At 34.0% G+C, this 20,112-nt stretch overlaps 2 protein-coding genes and 1 pseudogene across 4 annotated transcripts; 2 read left to right on the forward strand and 1 right to left on the reverse strand.

The window, feature by feature from the left end:
• Nucleotides 1-949: 949 nt before the first annotated feature.
• LOC140880234 (uncharacterized) lies at nucleotides 950-10,286 on the forward strand. 2 transcript variants are annotated; one of them, XM_073284509.1, is made up of 20 exons: nucleotides 950-1,192; nucleotides 1,554-2,872; nucleotides 2,972-3,040; nucleotides 3,125-3,323; nucleotides 3,930-4,014; nucleotides 4,346-4,459; nucleotides 4,531-4,599; nucleotides 4,826-4,907; nucleotides 4,993-5,052; nucleotides 5,191-5,243; nucleotides 5,318-5,484; nucleotides 5,565-5,733; nucleotides 5,859-5,916; nucleotides 6,043-6,099; nucleotides 6,174-6,410; nucleotides 7,241-7,302; nucleotides 8,091-8,147; nucleotides 8,256-8,349; nucleotides 9,074-9,214; nucleotides 9,565-10,286. In XM_073284509.1, exons 1-20 carry the CDS (start codon nucleotides 1,171-1,173, stop codon nucleotides 9,649-9,651), a joined length of 3,201 nt encoding a protein of 1,066 aa, XP_073140610.1. In that variant the 5' UTR covers nucleotides 950-1,170; the 3' UTR covers nucleotides 9,652-10,286. The 2 variants fall into 2 exon arrangements, with proteins under 2 accessions (XP_073140610.1, XP_073140611.1); XM_073284510.1 differs by having other exon boundaries at nucleotides 950-1,163.
• A 2,869-nt stretch (nucleotides 10,287-13,155) lies between these two features.
• Nucleotides 13,156-17,756, forward strand: LOC140879638 (type I inositol polyphosphate 5-phosphatase 8-like). 2 transcript variants are annotated; one of them, XM_073283441.1, is made up of 10 exons: nucleotides 13,156-13,201; nucleotides 14,012-14,100; nucleotides 14,251-14,331; nucleotides 14,529-14,607; nucleotides 15,696-15,803; nucleotides 15,887-16,307; nucleotides 16,425-16,594; nucleotides 16,728-16,836; nucleotides 16,939-17,087; nucleotides 17,226-17,756. In XM_073283441.1, the coding sequence occupies exons 2-10, from the start codon at nucleotides 14,028-14,030 to the stop codon at nucleotides 17,341-17,343; spliced, it is 1,308 nt and encodes a 435-aa protein (XP_073139542.1). In that variant the 5' UTR covers nucleotides 13,156-13,201; nucleotides 14,012-14,027; the 3' UTR covers nucleotides 17,344-17,756. The 2 variants fall into 2 exon arrangements, with proteins under 2 accessions (XP_073139542.1, XP_073139541.1); XM_073283440.1 differs by lacking the exon at nucleotides 13,156-13,201 and adding an exon at nucleotides 13,347-13,455.
• LOC140879639 (ras-related protein RABE1a-like) lies at nucleotides 17,389-18,906 on the reverse strand (annotated as a pseudogene).
• Between the last annotated feature and the right edge of the window lie 1,206 nt (nucleotides 18,907-20,112).

A 20,112-nucleotide genomic window follows, 5' to 3' on the forward strand; every position in this document is an offset into this window, starting at 1 on the left:
TAAGATTTTATTTTTTAAAAAATAAAATGTTATTTTTTTGAAAGGAAAATAAATATAAATATTATGAAAAAAACTGAAAATATAATCAGATATACCTGTGAATTTATGTAATCTCGTTACATAGTAAGCCACGTGTATCTTTTTAAAATTAATCAATAAAATAATCATAAAAATAAAAATATATACCTAATTGAAAATTAAGATTTTATTTTTTAAAAAATAAAATGTTATTTTTTTGAAAGGAAAATAAATATAAATATTATGAAAAAACTGAAAATATAATCAGATATACCTGTGAATTTATGTAATCTCGTTACATAGTAAGCCACGTGTATCTTTTTAAAATTAATCAATATAATAATCATAAAAATAAAAATATATACCTAATTGAAAATTAAGATTTTATTTTTTAAAAAATAAAATGTTATTTTTTTGAAAGGAAAATAAATATAAATATTATGAAAAAAACTGAAAATATAATCAGATATACCTGTGAATTTATGTAATCTCGTTACATAGTAAGCCACGTGTATCTTTTTAAAATTAATCAATAAAATAATCATAAAAATAAAAATATATACCTAATTGAAAATTAAGATTTTATTTTTTAAAAAATAAAATGTTATTTTTTTGAAAGGAAAATAAATATAAATATTATAAAAAAAACTGAAAATATAATCAGATATACCTGTGAATTTATGTAATCTCGTTACATAGTAAGCCACATGTATCCCAAAAAAGATGATAGAGCTCAAAGGTCTATCCTGCACACGTCATTTGGACCGGGCCCACTCCAAAAATATCCTCTTACATTTCAGATCCATCAATTTCCCTTCCTCCCAAATTTCGCTCCATTTTTCAATAACAATAATAATAAAAATAAAAATAAAAATAACTAATAAATATATAATATATAATTATAATCACCGCCTAACCAATTTTTCCGTTTTCTAATGTTGCCGCTCTCTTCGTGTAACCAGAAAAGTAAAACCAATCGCCAAAAACCCTAATTACTCCTTTATACCTTTCAACTTTTTCCTTCTTCCCCTGAATCGACTCTAGATCTGTTTCTGCGTGCTTTTGAATCGGTTTGTGCGTTTGAAAATGGAAGGTTTGTATGCCAAATGATCATTGTAGTTAGATCTGGGGGTGCATTTTTGGAGGTACGTAATGGTTTCGATTTGGATTCGAGGTATCTTTGATTGAATTTATTAGATTTTGTCGTGTTTTTAGTGTTACGTTTGGTTTGGGTTTGGATGGAGTTTTGGAAATGCTCCGGGGATTTTTGGATTTAAGTGTGTCCAATTTTCGTTTTTCTTACCGGGGTATTGTTTTCGACTAGCATAACCACTTTCCACCGGTTTTACATGGTGCAAACTGAGATTCTCATGTTGTTGTTTCTGGCCATGTATTTTTAATTCACAAGACTGGAGTTGAGCTGCATGAAATTTATTCGAAAACTTACGCGCTTGGTTTTTGAAAAGTTGTATTGTTTAGATTTGATTCCCTTGGTGTGGAACATGCATTGTGTCTGATTATTGATTTTGTGATAGTGGTTGCGGGGTACTTGATGATGGAAGGAGGGGGTGGTGAGGACCGTGTGATGGGTAGTGCGATGGAAATGGACGATCAATTGAGGCTTGTATCCGTGGATAATTCTGAATCAGTGTCATGTAGAAAGAATATGGCAGAGGAAGTTCTAGTTGATTCTGAAATGGAACATGTTGATGCATGCCAAGAGATGGACGTTTGCAATGATTTTGAGTTAGGAACATCTACTGGGAGGGAGGAAAGAGATGTCATTATGAATAAAACTAAAACAGACTGTTTTGCGGCTGGTGAGACAAAACAAATATCAGATAACACTGAATTGTTGCAGCCTTCAGTAACTATTAATGCCAGGGATGTTGCAGATTTGGCCAAATCCAAACCTTGCTCTGAAACACAAGTGCAAGGAGCTATGGGATGCACTGGGGTTTCGAATAGTAGTCTGCCGGAGCCATTTTGCGAAAGGCAAAATATTGAAGAGTCTGATTGCGTGAAAAGTTCTGTTAAATTAGTCTTGAATAGTGAAAAGCCAGATCCTAATGAAGTATTGTATAACAATTCAACAGGGCCTGGCGCTGAGAATCATGTGATCGGATCAATGGACAGTGGTGACTTGGAGCAATGTTGTGTTACCGTCGAGGTGAAAGAAGCATCGAATGACTTCATGTCAAATCATTGCCCTAAGGATAAAGTGGAAGAAACCTCCAATGATGATGTACACTCTGAAGTTTCAAATCCAAATCCCTCCCCAAAGCACTTGACTTCGAGTTTAACCTCTTGCAGCCAACCGCTTGATGTACTCGCTAGTGAAATTGGTGGTTGTGGAGAGATTACATCTGCTTGTTCCCAAACTTCAAGTGCTGATGGAAACTCTTGCAAGGAAAAACATGTTCAAACATCGGAATCAGTTTCCACATCTTGTGTTGCGATTGAGATTCCCAAAAATATTAGCACCACTGGTATTAGAAAGATCACATTCAAGTTTAGCAAACGCAAGGAAGATTATGATAGTAAGATATCTTGTCCTGGTAAACCCATGGTTAACAATGAGTTTCAAGAGGACCATAATGACATACAGTCATGTTTGTCTGCTGCTCAACCTTCAACCTGTGCCGACTCTCACAAATGGTCATGGAATACTAATGAAACCATAATCGGAAATGAGTATGCAGACACACCCAGTCCATTGTCATGTGCACCAAACAGGGAAATGAAGATGTCTAAAAAGATAATCCCAGAGAATTACCCGACAAATGTTAAAAAGCTTTTGTCTACTAAAATTCTGGAAGGAGCCAGGGTGAAGTATGTGTCCATATCCGGGAAGGTGTGTCACCTCTCATTATTTTACTTTGTTACAAATCAGATTTGATTGTCGGAGGCTTGTGACTATGGCTTTGAACTTTGGTTTCTTTATGGTGATCAGAAAGAGATTCCGGGCATAATTAAAGACTGTGGCTACTTATGTGGTTGTTGCCTCTGTAATTTTTCCAAAGTAAGTTCTACCTAGAAAGCTAAATTATTTTTGTCAGCCACCCTGTTGTAATAATTGTGATTAATACATGAATGAAACCCACAGGTGGTCAGCGCCTATGAGTTTGAACTTCATGCTGGCACCAAGACTCGACACCCCAATAATCACATTTATTTGGAGAATGGGAAGCCCATTTGTAGCATAATTGAGGAGCTGAGAACTGCCTCTCTCACTTCACTAGATGATGTGCTAAAAGCTGTGGCTGGTTCTTCTGTCAACGAGGAGTACTTCCAGGTCTGGAAAGGTAAATCTGATGCCTGTGTTTGTTCATTCAGCTGTCTTTATGTCCGAGTTGCTTTGAGAATGATTGTAACGAGCATCAGCATTGATTTCATACAACTGGAATTATGATTTATTTGATACTTCAGTGGTACCGGGGCAGTTACTCTGCCATTTGATTTAGCAAATGTTTGGTCCCCTGGGTTGAGGCCATGAATTGTCATCTACTTTTGCTAGAGAAAGCTTTGGGCACCCTAGTTACTTGTCCGAACTTTGAGTGTACAGCTGTCTTGATTTGGATAGTAGTTGATCTGATTTTTAAACGTCAAGGTTATTCTTTACAGCTTCTGAATTTTAAATTATATTTTAGCAGACAACTCTTTCTTTGGTGAATCCCTAAAACCAGAGAGTTTTACTTTTCTACCATCATTTTACTTGCATACATTTAGGTGGGTTTCATTTTCATGTTTTTTTAAAGAATTTTCTGTTTGGTAACTTAAGGATTGTATATTACCTCTATTTGTGTTGCTGCCAAAGTACCGGTAGTGTAAATTAGAGTTTTTTAGTGTGATCTATGCTTGTATGGTGCACACAAACGTTTTAGTTCTGACAATTTCTTGAATTGTGACAGCAAATCTCCACTGTGGAAATACAGTATCTTGTGGAGATGGTCCTTATTTGAGCAAGTCTTTTTGCCAGAATGGCTTCATCAATAGGTACGGTATTTTTTAAAGATGAACCTTTTCCTGCAGTCTCCTTCCCACCACTCGTTGAGAGTGCTCCTCTACGTGATAGAGTATTGGAGGAAAATCATAAAACTGGAAGGTCATAGAAGGTGGTGCATACACTTCAATATGTTCTGTTTGTGCAAGCTGAAAGATCATTTTCTGTTGACTAATTCTTTGTGAATTGAAGCTAGTGCCAAATAATTGGTCACTTCTGTTGGTGCTTTTAGAACTTTTGATTGATTCTCCTGTATCAATTATTTAATTTCGGTGAAATTGAACTCTCTACTCACTTATTTTCTGAAAATTTCTACTATAACAGTAAGCCAATTGAAGATGGACCCTGTTCTGATTCAGGCATTTACTATCATGAAGTCCCCGTCAATCAGCAAAGCTACACAGAGGCACTAGTGGAGCAGAAGCGTCTGATTAAAAAGTTTGCTCTCTGTTGCTATCTCTTATTCTCTGGTTAATCATTTTCCTTGTGCTGATGCATTTCTTGTGCAGACCAAGGAACAATCAATCTTTCTCAGGTTGGGAAAAGAAGAAAGCAACCAAAGGTGGCTCTAAAAAAAGGTTGTCTTCTTTTTCCTTAATAAATTGTCTTCTTTCAGCAAGTTTTCTTTCTTACTTTTTTGGGGTTTTTATGGTAATCTACCTATGTATCTGTGTATTTATACATATATATACATGTAACTGCGCATATATATATAATGTGAATAGTTCGGGCCTTATTTACTTTTTGTACCTAATGAACCCCTGATTGGAGTACCTTTGATTTTGTGGGTCTGATATATGATAGGGACAATGATTTACATAAATTACTTTTCATGCCTAATGGACTGCCTGATGGGACCGATTTGGCTTATTATGCCAAAGGAAAGGTTAGTTTTGGCCAGTGATGTTCCATTTTCCCAGTGGTTTATTATCTGCCCCTGTCGATAACTATTTAAACCCTTTCATTTTCAGCGCATTCTTGGGGGTTACAAGCAGGGGAATGGTATAATCTGTAGTTGTTGCAACACAGAGGTAATAATTTCCATGTACAAATATGTATTTTACTTTTTTTCTGATGCTTTGCCTCTGGTGAAGATACCCCGTGTTATCTTTTTGCTACCTTCATCTTTTTGTTTTCGGCAAGTTTCCAATTTTTTTTTTCTGGCTCAGCTTAGTCCTTCCCAGTTTGAGGCTCATGCTGGATGGTCTGCAAAACGTCAACCGTAAGTTACTACAGAGAGGGAGTTAGCTATTTTTCTGTTTTAACTGTTGCTCAATTGTTTTTTGTTCCTTGCAGCTATCGTCATATTTACACGTCCAGTGGCTTGACACTTCATGATATTGCCTTAATGTTGGCAAATGGGCAAAGCCTTGTCACTAGTGACAGTGATGATATGTGTGCTGTATGCGGAGATGGTGGCAAACTTATTATATGCAATGGATGTCCTAGAGCCTTTCACACTGGTGAGTTTTTGCCCCTCCCACAGCTTTTAACTTCTATGCTGGTCATTACAATCTGACTTTTGTTCCTCGTACACTTGCAGCTTGTTTGGGTTTGCAGTCCCTTCCTGGTGATGACTGGCACTGTAATTTCTGTACTGACAAGGTTGGCTCTGGTATCAAAACTTCTAGGGAGTCAAAACCTATTATCCTCCGGCTAACAAGAGTTGTCAAAGCATCAGAATTTGAGACTGGTGGTTGTGTTGTCTGCAGGTCTGTTGCAGTAGTTGCATATGATTTCTGTTGATTCCTGTTCTTATGTGTAGTTTTTGTTTTTGAATTCCCTCGATGATTTGTTTCTTTTTCTACTCATTAGTTTATCTTTCTTTATTCTCTAGGTCTCAAGACTTCAGTGCTGTTAAGTTTGATGATCTGACAGTCATCCTTTGTGATCAGGTATTTTTTGCCTACATTTTAGGATCTATAATGTTCACTCTTATCATGTTGAATTTAATTTAGTTTTTGTGATGATTTGAGTCTGTTATTTTGGCAATTGACATTCGTTTTGGTTCCATTATCTAGTGTGAGAAGGAATACCATGTTGGTTGTCTCCGTGAGCGTGGAATGTGTGATCTGAAAGTAAGTCATGCTTTATATTTAAAAAAAATGATTTTTTTAGCCGCACGGCTATTCACTGGTGTAACTTGTTGCAGGAACTACCAAATGATAAATGGTTTTGTTGTGATGATTGTGACAAGATCTTTAGCACACTTCAGTTACTGACTTCCAGTGGGCCCGAAGTAATTCCAACATCGGTGTCTGCTACAATATTTAGAAAGCATGCGGCTGTAGGCCTAAACAACATTGCATTGCAATGGCAGATTTTGAGTGGAAAAAGTCGCCAACCTGAACATTTGTTGCTGCTTTCCCAAGCTGCAGCTATTTTTCGTGTAAGTGCAATTTTTGGATAAGGTGTTGGACATAGATAGTACATAGTCTTGCAATAACCGCAGTTTCAAACTCAAGAATATTATATTATATCAAAAAGTATGTGAATAATTTGCCGTTGATCATAATTTTTATATGCTTTAGTGGGCTAAAAGTGTTATGACATATATTGTATGTATTCCTGCAATAGCTGCAGTTTCAACACAGGAATATTAGATATGAAATATATTAATGATATGCTGTTATATAATTTTTTATACTTGTACTTTTACTTTGTCAAAGAGCTCATCAATTGTGTCTGCAAGAATCATCACATGCGAAGCCAAGCTGTTGAATAATCTATGCTACTATTTCATTGTGGATAGTTTTCTGTTGTTAGCACCTGTACCAAGTTCTTTAGGAAGATACATTATTCTAAAAATCGGCCTAGAAGCGGGCCGACCGCACCAAGAAAGTGCTAGTCGGCCAGCCTAGGTCGCCTTAGGCGGGACTAGGCGAAAATGAATTTTTTTTTGGGCTTTTAAATCATAAGCCCATTAAAAAACTGACAGAAAAATTTTATTAACCTTCCACGAAAACCCTTTCAACGTTTTTTCCAAAGAAAAGAGAGGAAAAAATATGGAGAATAATAACTAGAGAAATTTATGGGGAAGAAGTAGAGTAAATTTGTGGAATTTTATTAGTTATGTTATACCGTGGAATCCGCTTAGCTGCTCCTAGGCGCTGGTCTAGCGTCCGACTAACGCATAGCGAATTTTAGAACCTTGGGAAGATATCTTTTCGCAGTATGTTGCTGGACATTTTTTCATTTTCTATAAATGGTTTTATTCAGGAATGCTTTGATCCTATTGTTGCCAAATCTGGTCGTGATCTCATCCCTGTCATGGTCTACGGGTGAGCTGTCTCTTCTCCATTATTTTGTTTCCAACAGCTGATTTAACTCCGTCTGTTAAAAAGTTGGGGGTTTCTTTAAACATTGTAAACTAATTGAGGGTTTCTTTAAATATTGTAAACTATGCTTTATTATTTTTTCATGACTTGCTTTGGTGCACTCGGATATTGATCTAGCAGTTTACTTCCTGATGCCATTGAGCAAGAAATGTTTGGATCTTGCATTAGTGAAGATTTATTATCTATTGTTGATGTGTTGCATGTAAAATATCTAATTATTGAAATTTACGTAAAATCCTTACGAGTAACCATACTTTGAATTCTTATGATTATGACCTGCTTCAGTATGTATCTTCTGTAGATATCCCTGTAAGTTCTGAAGTAGATATCCCTGTAAGTTCTGATCTATCAGTTGGTTGTTTCTGCTTACTAGTTTTGTTATTGAACAGACTGTATGTACTTGAATGTTCTAAGCCATGAGTGGAGAATAAATACATAACATGCAGTGAGAACGCAAAGATAAAGTGATGGTGCAAAATTAGGGATGATAAACTCTTATCTGTTTCTTTTGGGGAGAAACAAATTTAAGCCTTATTTTTTGAGCTTTATTTTGCTTTTTTTTTTTTTTTGACATGTGTATGTATGATGATAAATTGAATATGTATAAGAGAATAATAACGTAAAATAAGGCGACAATTTGTTCATTCTATGCTTCTTGGGATTATAAGAGATGAATCCTCTTTATTGTTTCTTACTCGAAGTTATTTTTTTTTTTTTAAATTTTGATGCAGGAGGAATATTGCTGGTCAAGAATTTAGTGGAATGTATTGTGTGGTTTTAATTGTGAAGTAAGTCTCAGTTTTTTTAATAATCATGGTGATTGTTTTTTGCTTTGTGAGTAGGAGGCTACATTTTATACGATACAAGTGAACATATGAGTTTCCATTTGTGCGCAGTTCTGTTGTCATATCTGCTGCTCTTCTCAGAATATTTGGACGAGAAGCTGCGGAACTGCCTTTAGTGGCTACCAGTAAAAACAATCAAGGAAAGGTAAGGTCATGTTTGACCACGTTTTAGGGAAATGATATTTCCGAGATGTGAAAACAAACAATTTTCTTTGATCTCCATTTATTTTTCGCACAACGCTATCACATTCTGTTGGCTGTACAATTGTTTTTTGAATTCAACTTTTCATCAGCCAATTTATTGATTATTATATTATTTTCAATCTCAATGAAGTATATTTACAATTTTTTTTATATGTAACTCGAACAATAAAAATTGAATTATCTGACACATTCTTACACAATGTGAAGTGACTTATCTGAAACAGAAAATGTCATTCATAAAATAAAATCGAATATTTACTGCATTGTACATTTCATTTTCTGAAAAGGTTTTCATAAAAACTCACCATCAGCTGTCTCTCTTATCTGTCATAAGTTAATCATTTCCCTCAAGCCCTTAGTGAGTGTTAGGCCATGTGTGATGTGAAGCAATGCAATTCTTGAAACGCTTCTGTTATGGCTTGCACCTTGCTGGGATTTCACACTGATGAATGTTTTTGCTGAACCATAAAACTTGAGTTGAGATCCTTGTTCTGCATCTTTTTTCCCTTTGTTTTGTTAATTTGAGTGCAATTGCCGGAAAGATTCCTCAGTGTCAAAATGTTTGAGCTTTGTTCTTTTATCTCCGGGTGGTGGTTGAGCTTCTTGGTTAATCTAAGAAGAGGCGATTTCCCTTAACTTGCACTGACAACTTCTTATGTGTGTAGGGTTTTTTTCTAGCACTATTTTCATGCATTGAAGGGTTTTTGTATTCAATGAATGTGAAACACATTGTACTCCCTGCTGCTGAGGAGGCTGAACCTATGTGGACAAAGAAGCTTGGCTTCACAAGGACGAGCCAAGAGCAAGTAAGGACATTTTTTATTTTTCTTTACTTGTTAGTGGGCCTAACTTTTTCTGTTTGCTTATTTGACATTGAAGCTCTGTAGAAGCAGAATTCAAGTGGTAGTTCTAGAATTGAATGTTGACCTTTTTTGCCAATTTGAATTTTGAAATGAAAATGGTTATGTTCATGATTGTTTTTCACATGCATTACCTTTCAAACATGTGCTGTTTGTTGTCCTTCGAATGATCTTTGTTTATGTGTAGTTCATTGCTTTTTTTTTTTTATACGTATCAGCCTATGAGCCAGCTTGTGTTCAGTGTGTTTGGTTTGATTGAATGTTCTCAACTTTTTTTACATCGTTCTGTTGAGCAGTTGCTCAGGTACACAAGGGACCTTCAGCTGACAATCTTCAAGGGGACGTCTCTCCTAGAGAAGGTGGTGAAAGAGCAAAGGGGCTAAGTAAGAAAGTCGCTTCATGATGTCTGTTAGATCATGAAGGACCTTCTCTTTCTGAAAAGAACATTTGATACTACGAAAACCGCCCCACGATATCAATTAGATCATGAAGGACCTTCTCTTTCTTAAAAGCACATTTGATATTAACCAAGTCGCCCCATGATATCTATTTTTATCGTGGACCTCTTTCTGCAAATCACTTTTCTTACCAGAGACTTGAACAGAGCAGGTCACGGAGCATCACGATCTTTTATCACTCAAAAATATATGCCGGCTGCAGTTTGCTGTTCGTTATGGAATTTCATAATCAATGGTCTGCCAATATTTTGGGAGAATCAAATCCGATCAGATTTCCCAGACTCTGAAAGGGAAGCAGAACATTCCATTTTCTCAGTTGCTGAAGCATGGAGCTTCGTTTATTTTCTTGCTTCTATTTCTAGTGGTTTGCTAGATATGGACCCCTACAAAGGTGTCGGCTTTGGGCTTACGGTGAAAGTTGATGTATAGACAAAACGTAGATGTTAAGATGGTCTAGAGTTATCCTATAGGCATGTTATTATCCTTTTTTTTAAACCTTGCATGTTTAAGATTTTCGTTTTTTGTTTTTGTCCGTGGAAATTTATCAGTTGGTTTTTCAATTCTTTGTTGCAAAGTTTTCTTGGAACTTATGAATAAAGCATATCTGCTGGTCTGAGCTTCTTGAGCGGGTGGAATATTTTTATGCTTATGTTTCATACAAGAGACCCGTTCGTTCGGTTACTGATTCTTGGGAAAATTAAATTAGTTCGGTGACCATGATTGGGACAGGTTCTTTCGATGATCGAAAGAGGTTCTTGTCTTGTAATCTCTTCATAATACTGCAAGTTTTCTTTCCCTTCTATCTTGGAAAGGGGCATATACTGTACTGTTAAGTTTTAATTAATGTAAAATATAACTTGGAAGTATATTTATGTTTTTGCTTTTCCTATAAGATAAGGTATTGTGTGGAGAGTTATTTTGGAGAGAGGGATTGAAATTTGAAACATCTTTGTAGATACAAAGGGAGATATTTCTTCCGCCAAAGGTGCTTATCCCATGCGCACAAAGCGTCAATAAAAAATTAGCAGGCTGGCGAACGTTTATTTCTTAAAATATGCATATAGCCATATTTGGGAAAATGGATTTGGTCAAATCATTTTTTTCCAAGTGTATTTGAAATACACCAGAGAGTCAAATTTTCTAAATAATAATGGATTAAATTACCTTTTACTTTTTACATTATGATACTCATCTAACATTTTATATACATATATAAAATAGATTGTTAATATTAGACATGATACGGAAAATCTCTGCAAACCAGTCAAACGCGGCCACCAGGTTTCCTAAACATTGACCAATGTGCCTAATCTCGATACTTATCATCAATCATTCCATGATTTTGTTAGGTGTCCTCCAATATGCTAACTTGCCGTACCTCAAATCTTCCCATTAAAAAAAGGTAAAAACTCCTATAAGTCGGTATCATGGGTCATTTTTTTTAGACGGGTTTGTTATTTGGATAACCCATAAAAAAATATTACTTTTTATGCCAAAAGTATTACTTTTTATTGCAAATATGGGTAGGGTTGACCCGTCTCATTTGTGAGACCGTCTCACAGGAGACCTACTCAAAAAAAATGATCTCATTTTTATCTTTTTATCAAAATTTTATATATAATTAATTACTCAAGTATTATATATTTACACATGTATATGTTTATGTACTGCTATAAATATTATTTTTTTAATAATAATTATCGCATGTGATGCATAGAAAATATGTATTGTTAAACAAACGTCTCTTATTTTTCTTTATTTTTTCTCCCAAATTATAAAGATACATACACCTATTCGAATAAATAGTATTTTATTATTTAATTCCACATACGAAAATAACCACTATTGCATTTTGGAGAGAAAAAAATGTACTTTTTTTTATAAATTATTTTCGTTTCAAACCATAATACGTATTTAAATTTTAAGCCGCTGTAGAAATTTCTTAAAACTTTTTACTGCATTTTGTTTATATACGAGAAATGCATAATATACATATAGGCGTTCGTATATATATACAACACTTGTCCAATGGTACTTGGATTGTCTGTCGCTTAATCAATAATGGGGAATATTTTTAATCCTTTGAGTCTGCCACGTTTATTTTATTTTATTTTATTGCCTAAACGTACGAATTATTCATTACAATATGAAGGATTTGCTTAAATCACTTGTATTTGTGAGTCAAACGTGTTCGTTTAAAAAATTGTAAACAAATATTACTGCATGGACAAGTGTACGTTGTTACGGGATGAATTGGCTCACTGATACCTAATTCCCAACATGATTTGTTGGATTAAAAGAAAACAGATGAGTGATCACAACAATTTATATTGATAATCAGCAAATTTTTTATAGATTTCTGGGATATTGAATATATATAAATTCAATTGCTTGACTTAATTTGAAAAGGAATATAATCTGTATAAATCTAGGATAACTTGAACTCAATAATTGTTTCTGCACCTAATTAAGTTAAAAGGTTACACACATACAATAAGCATAAGCCACAACTTTTTGTACCTTAATTATTAGATATTAACTAATCATGTGGGCCTAAATATATGTTCTGAATACCACATGATTTTTTTTTGGAGTTTGGAAGAGGAATATTTTTTTGTTACAATCGGGGCTCGAACTCAAAACATCGTTCAAAATCTAAAACTTTAATGTCAAATGAATTATAAGTCATCGAAAATATATACCAGATTTTATGGCCTAAGTAAACTACCAAAAGTGATTAACTAGACGTAGCATATCGGGTAGATAGATTCAACCAAACTTTAGCAATTAATTGTAGTTGTTTATTATTATAAAATTTAAGATGATGATTGTAATTAAAGACAATTCAAACAAATCTCATAAACTTCACTCTTCACAAACGCACCATCGATTAAAACATTTCACTGTCCACAAAAAACACTAGAATACATAAATGTATATAAATTATAAATTTATATGATTGATTCTCAAAGATTAATCTTATTGGAAAACGGGTATTTTAAAACATTCGCGTCCTAAATAAATAAATAATAATAATTTTTATTAGGGAATTTGAGATTTAATAATTTGAAGCGTTCCGAAATCAATGATTATCGTTTGGAAACACACACACAAATATATCTATGGATCCAAATACTTAAATACGATATTAATTAATTATAAAATTTCATTAAAGTTGAACTTTTAAATATCCCCCAAAAGAAGTGACACTTATACCCCTCCCATCAATGCCTAGCTCGTGTGTTTTCTTATAAATTAATAGTAAACTGTGATCTAATATTAATTTGTTTTTCCAAGGAACCTTGAGTACTTTAATTTCTTCAATCTGCCAAGTTTACCATCCGCAGATTGAAAGAAAATTATTGGAAAAAGAGAGATATATATATCAAGCCAAAGGAGAATAAGGCTCATACTTTTGCAGAACATCCGTCTCATTTCACCATCAAAAGTAGCTATTAATTAGCTAATATTGCCCGTAAGACAACTTTTTTTCTTATGCAAAGTCCTCGATTTCATTTTCTCGTGTCCATATATTTGCCGAAAGTATTGACATTAGAAATATAATCAGTATATATTTTCTACTTACACTTATTTCATTAATCTACTGCTCTGAATCTTAATGTTTGCATTAATTACAGTGTTTTCTCCGTTTTGATCCTCAGAAATGATCGATCGAGCTTCTATACTTTTCATGATGTTTACATTTTTAATTTGATAATCTATCTATAGGTATATATTGTTTCTCTTAAAAAATCAACTCTTTTTATGACTATTCGCCATGATTTTTTTTATTTTGTTAATAATATTACAAACCTTGCACCTTTTTCCTTTATTCATTTCTTCATGTTTTTAGAGTATATAATATAATATATGTCCTCTCTGTAAAGTCTGCAACACCCCAAACGACTCACTATAATTCTTCCAAGGAGAATGAATCACTTTATTATTATTTTTAGTGTATTCATGTTATTATTATATGTTGTTGCATGTTTATATATATATATATATTTTTTTATGTTAATGTTAATTTAGTCTTTCTGTTGTTCAAATTTAAATATTGTTATATTGTACAACTAATTCCCATGTATGACGTTTATGGATTGTGTTTTTTCCTACGTTTCATATTATATATATTTATATCTATATATATATATATATATATATATATATATATATATTCATGGAGTACTGTGATATTTTTCTCCTACACGAGTTTGATATATATATATATATATATGAACACACAATCATATATAACGTATGGGATGCATGGTATTTGTTGCAGTGTTGATTGCCAAATAATGGAGGTTCGGAAATGGTTCAACATAAAGAGTGGCACGAATGAATTTCATTCAGATATTTGCAAAACAGAAGGTATTTTAAGTTGTAATAATTATATATATCGTTTTAAACTTCAATATCAATCTTGTTTTTTTCTTTGATTTGTATGAGAAATTATAAACGGGTGAATTATATTTATATAGATGTATTAGTGTTAAATATTAACTTATACTACTGAACCAGTTCATCAGAGAGGCGAACTAGGGAGAAGGAAGAGTTGCTCCGACGGTGGATCACACGTCGTCGTGCCCGAAGAATTATCCGGTAAATTATTTTTCATGAACACTAAATTTTTTTCCTATAATTTTTTTTGGATGTATGATATATGATGTTTTTTGCTTCATCCAACAGGGTAAATTAATTACTTAAATTTAGGCAATAATTATTTATTGGCATTATTTAGCTTTGTACCTAAACGTTCCCTAGGTGGTCATAATTAATTTAATTATTATGTGGTATAGGAGAGTGGCAGATGGAAGCAAATGGTGCATTTGGATTGAAACAATTCCCACCATTTGTGTCCAAGAAAGTCAACCTCAGGTAACCTGAGAACGATTTTACATTTTTACTTTCACAGGCTTTGACTATAATTTATTGCATATATTACTTGTGAACACAATTTAATTATTCTGATTATATATACCTCAAAAGTCCAAACATTATGGGTTATGGCCGGTCCAATTACGTACATGCATGAAATATTAATTTAAATTTATCTTCTTCCACGTTGAAAGATTTCAAATATTTTATTCGAATCAGCATATATTATCACACACGTATATATTTATTTTTGACATAAAAAATAATTTTTTTAACTTGATCAATATATATTAGAAAATAGTTTTCATAACATAACTCAGAAAAAAAACGATATATTTGTAGTGAAAATAAAATTTTAAACATAAAAGGAAAAAAAATTTCATGAGTTCCATATTTTTAACTCAGATCAGCATATAATATACAAGATTTCTTCATAACATTATAAAAAAAATGCTGCTCTTGGAGTGAAAAATAATATTTTGGGTCTAAAAAAATAAAATTTTCACGAGTCGGTTAGTTTGGAGATCCGTCTCATAAAGTTAACTCATGAAATAACAGTTTCACAGGTCAATTTGTGACACGAATTTTCGACTCATGAAAAGTATTACTTTTTATGTCAAAATATTATTTTGAACTGCATGTATATATATATAGTCTGGATCGACTTATTACACATATATAGATTCGTAAAATTATCTCCCATAAAATTCACTCTAACAACCATTCAGGCGGTAATCGTCGATTTGGATGGGGGATTTTTAAAAAAATTATTACAAAGGGAAAGGAGGTCGGAGGACTCAAACTCGAGTATCCGCAAACTCACGAACATGTGATTGAGCTACAAGATCGGTCTCAAGACGGGGGCTTCAGTTAAGATGTACTTTCACTAGAGTATCATCCAAGAATCCGCATTTTGGTTGCCTAAATCATTGACCACACTTTTACATTTTAAATGACAACTCATTCAAATTTTCCAAAAAATAAACATAATAGGCAACTCATTCAACTTGCATTAGTCAGTTTGCTTGGGGGATTCAATGAGTATTCCAAGTTAATTGTAATAAACTAATTTGTGTTTTAATTTATAGCATGGTGGTGGGAACGTGGAATGTAGGAGGCAAATCACCTCATGATGGCTTGAATTTAAGTGATTGGTTAGAGATCACTAATACACCGGCTGACATATATGTGCTCGGGTAAGTCCCATGCATTAATTTACTATATATCACCTATAATCCTTCTGAATTTGGAATTAATTTTAAATTTTTTTATGAATCAGGTTCCAAGAAATAGTGCCATTAAACGCAGGCAACGTGCTCGGGCCCCAAGACTGCGGCCCGGCTGCAAAGTGGCTTTCCTTGATCCTCCAAGCTCTAAACGTCACGTCCGAACCCGAACACGAGCCCGAACCGGAGCAACGAGAGAAATTATATGAAAAACCCATAATCAGCTCATTTGATCCAATTTCATCGGAAGAAGAATTTACATCTGACGGACTCGATCTGTCCAATTCTTGTTCCAGCCAAGATAGTCCACCTACTCCTCCAACTCGGTATCACCGTAAGTACTGTTTGGCTGCCAGCAAACAGATGGTTGGGATCTTTTTGTGCGTTTTTGTTGCTGAAGATTTGTGCGAGTACATCACGGGCTTGAGGATTTCTTGCGTGGGGAGAGGCGTCTTGGGACGCCTCGGAAATAAGGTAAATTAAATTGAGATAGTTTTGTAATTGCAAAAATAATATAATACAACGTGCAACTTTCATCGTGCGTTTATTGTTTCTCCGAAATTAAATATTGCATGGAAAAATTGTATGCAGGGGTCCGTTTCGATTAGCATGGCCTTGCATGGGACGACATTTTGCTTCGTGTGCACGCACTTGGCATCGGGAGAGAAAGAAAGCGATGTGATGAGAAGAAATTTGGATGTTTTGAAAATATTAAATTCAACCACTTTCCCTGATTCACCTTCCACCATTTTGGGTCACAAGTGAGTATTGTAGTCGCTATCTTCGAAATGCACTGGATAGAATCCGGGTTAACACAATACCCTGCAAACTATATGTTAGCGATAGTTTTTTTTCTTCTTTAATTGAATTTGGCTCTATGGTGTGATATTGTAGCAACATAATTTGGCTGGGGGACTTGAACTACCGTCTTGCATCAATCAGCGAGGATACATATGAGCTACTACGAAGGAAAGATTGGCAAGCGTTGCTTGAGAAAGATCAGGTGTGTTCATTTAACTATCATCAACCTGCATTAATATATATAATAATTATTATTTATTTCCAAATAATTTGTATTTATTTATATATTTTATATAAATTGCAGTTGAAGATAGAACAAAAGGCTGGTCGAGTATTCGATGGATGGAAAGAAGGGAAAATATATTTTGCTCCGACGTACAAATACCTCGCCAACTCCGACCATTACGTCGTGCAAACCTCGTCGCCTAAGCTCAAACGTAGGACTCCTGCCTGGTAAGACTAACTAAAAATTTATATTATGCAAAAAAAAAAAAAAAAAAAAAAAAAATTGATTTTTATGCTTATAAAAACTTTAGTGGATATATGTTTTCATCATTCAGGATTTTTGCGATTTACCAATTGATTATATAGGTGCGACAGGATTTTGTGGAAAGGCGAAGGGCTGAAACAAATGTGTTATGTTAGGGGTGAATCAAGATTTTCAGACCACAGGCCTGTGTATTCACTCTTCTTAGCCCAAACAAAATGACTTCAAAATTAGCATCACATTACCCTCTGGATTAAGTTAGTTATTGCGAATCATGAATCGAAGAATGCCTTCAACAAAGTGTTTCACGCGGAACATGCCGAAGTTGCAAATTATGGATTGGTTCGCAGTGACAGCCATAACATAGATGAACTAATGATGTTTTATCAAGAAACGCAGCAAGCCGATTTTTGGCCTGCTTTGGGCGCAGTCCCTGCTGTCTGATCCGGTTGCGTGATCGTAACAGTCTGCGGCTGCAATAATTGGAATAAACACATGGAAGAGTCTCCAGAAGCAAGTGCAAACAATCAAATTAAAGTACCTCATCAGAATTTGAGTTTGCTTCAGCAGCAAGCCTTTGCTTTATGTCGCGGGCTATATATTGAGAAGAAAACTTCCTCCACGTTAACGTTTGTCTTGGCACTCTGTTTTCACATTGTTTTTGTTTTGAGTTGATATTTCAGCATTTATAATTGCAACACAAGCAACATTTGCAACTCACTGTCTCAAAGAATTTGATCCCATATTCGTCGGCAAGTGCTTGGCCTCTCGACGTAGGAACAAACAGCCTACGAAGAATGCAAAGAATGTGGATTTTATTTAACTCATACTGATCCCTCTGGCTGTATATGTGTGCTTTTGTGTGTCTGTGTCTCGGTAAAACAGATAAAAAAAAAAAAAAAAAAGACGGGGACGGACCCTTTTGTTTTCATCCGCTTCGGCCTTGTTTCCCACCAGAATCTTGTTAACACTGCCAGAAGCATGCTGTTCGATAGTTCCAATCCAGTTCCTAATATCTATGTACAAGTAGCTCACAAATATTGTATATCAAATTTAAAATATAATGTGTGTAAGAGAGAACATGGATCCAACAAATTTAAAATGAATAGAAGACAAGAAAGTGTGATTACTGTTAATGAAACTTGACTCGTCTGTCACATCATACACGAGCAATATACCCAATGCTCCACGGTAGTAGGCTGAAAAAAGAAGTAATCAACAGAAGATATGCAGCTAAATAATGAACAAATTCCAGTAAACAACACATACATACATACATACATACATACATACATACATACATACATACATACATACATACATACCGGTTGTGATGGTCCGGAATCGCTCTTGTCCAGCAGTATCCCAAATCTGCAACTTAATTTTTAGCCCATCAAGCTCTATAGTCCTTATCTTGAAATCAATGCTGCATATATAAGAAAAAAAAAAAACAGAATCAAACACGAACCAGGTCGTGTTCTTGAATATTTGAAGGTAACATACCCGATTGTGGATGAAACTAGTGGTGAAAGAGCCATCGGAGAAACGCAAAAGAAGGCAACTCTTACCTGCAACACCTGAAATTCACATGACCCAAAATATACAACACAATTTTCCCAACAAAATTTGATGCTTCTTATAATTTCTATTGCCTAAGCCGCAACTTCTTGAGAAAGGAAACATCAAGCAGTTAGTGAAATAAAATCTTACCACTGTCACCGATATCAAAAGGAGCTTGGTAAGAACATCGTGATCGGCTCGGGCTCTGGCGGGTGCATCAGCCATCCTGGTTCTGCTCTTTGTTAAGAAATCTTTCCACACAAAGTACGTAAGAAAGCGAGTCTAAAGACAAAATACAAATAGCATATATAGTTATAACTGAGAATGAAGAATTCGAAACGAAGTGTCTAATTTATAAATAATGGCGTGCTTAGATAACGGAAAGCGTGTTATTTTTCATCGCAATGGTCTATGATATAAGTATTGTTCTAGGAATCATTTATCTGTTTTTTTTTTACAAAATCTCGCAAAATTTCAAGAAAGATTCTAGTAAGCATTTCTCAGCTCAAAATTTTGTTAAAAGAAGCAATGAAAAGTGTTTCCTAGAAATTCTTTTAAATACTGTATATAGTTGAATTTTAATAAACTTTTTTTTTAATCTTATGATCTAAATCATTGGAAGAAAATTAAAACTGGTAGGGAATCATCAAAAAATTACTTTATTTTATATATATATATATATATATATCTAGAAGCTAACTGAATTAAAAAATTATTCGTTAAGAAAATTGTTTCACTAAATTTTCTTATCAAAACATCAATTGGGTCAAATATTTTATGTTTTTTTTCCCCTAATTTTGTTTCAGATTGATCATTCGCTGGAAAACTTTTAATTTTTTTTTAAATGTATGACTGATCAGATTCTACTAAATTTTAATTTCCCCTAATTTTTTATTATCACAAAAGGATTATAAGTTTTTCAAAGAGATTAAACGTATGTGATTTACTTTTTCATTTTATTTGTTTTCTTGTGGCATATTTAAAATATTAATACTTACATATGATCTTCCACCAATTTTATTTTTTCGAAGCAAAAATAAAATCGGAGGATTAACTTATAAATTTTCATTAATATTTAAATATGACATTATTATATAGACAGATTGATGCGTAATATTCGACCAAAAGTCGTGATCTTGGAAAGAGTCGTTAATTTTCATGGTCTGCACCAAAGGAAAATTCGCCTCCATAGAGTTGAACAGCCTGGACCAAACCCAATTTCCTGCTGGATTATAACATGCACGTTCTAGTGTTATTTTCTAGAACCCAATTCTTATTTTAAAGAAAAGGATGAGTCCATACTTCTTTATGAAACAAATTAAGAGATAATTTTTCGAAAATATGTCGTTAAAAATAATATTTGAATAAAACTAACGTAAAGGTAACTCGAGTTTGGTGACATGGTGTTGCGACGGAAGCAAAGCTATCAAA

The sequence above is a fragment of the Henckelia pumila genome, chromosome 2 (assembly GCF_033568475.1).
Source record: "Henckelia pumila isolate YLH828 chromosome 2, ASM3356847v2, whole genome shotgun sequence".
Taxonomy (NCBI): domain Eukaryota; kingdom Viridiplantae; phylum Streptophyta; class Magnoliopsida; order Lamiales; family Gesneriaceae; genus Henckelia; species Henckelia pumila.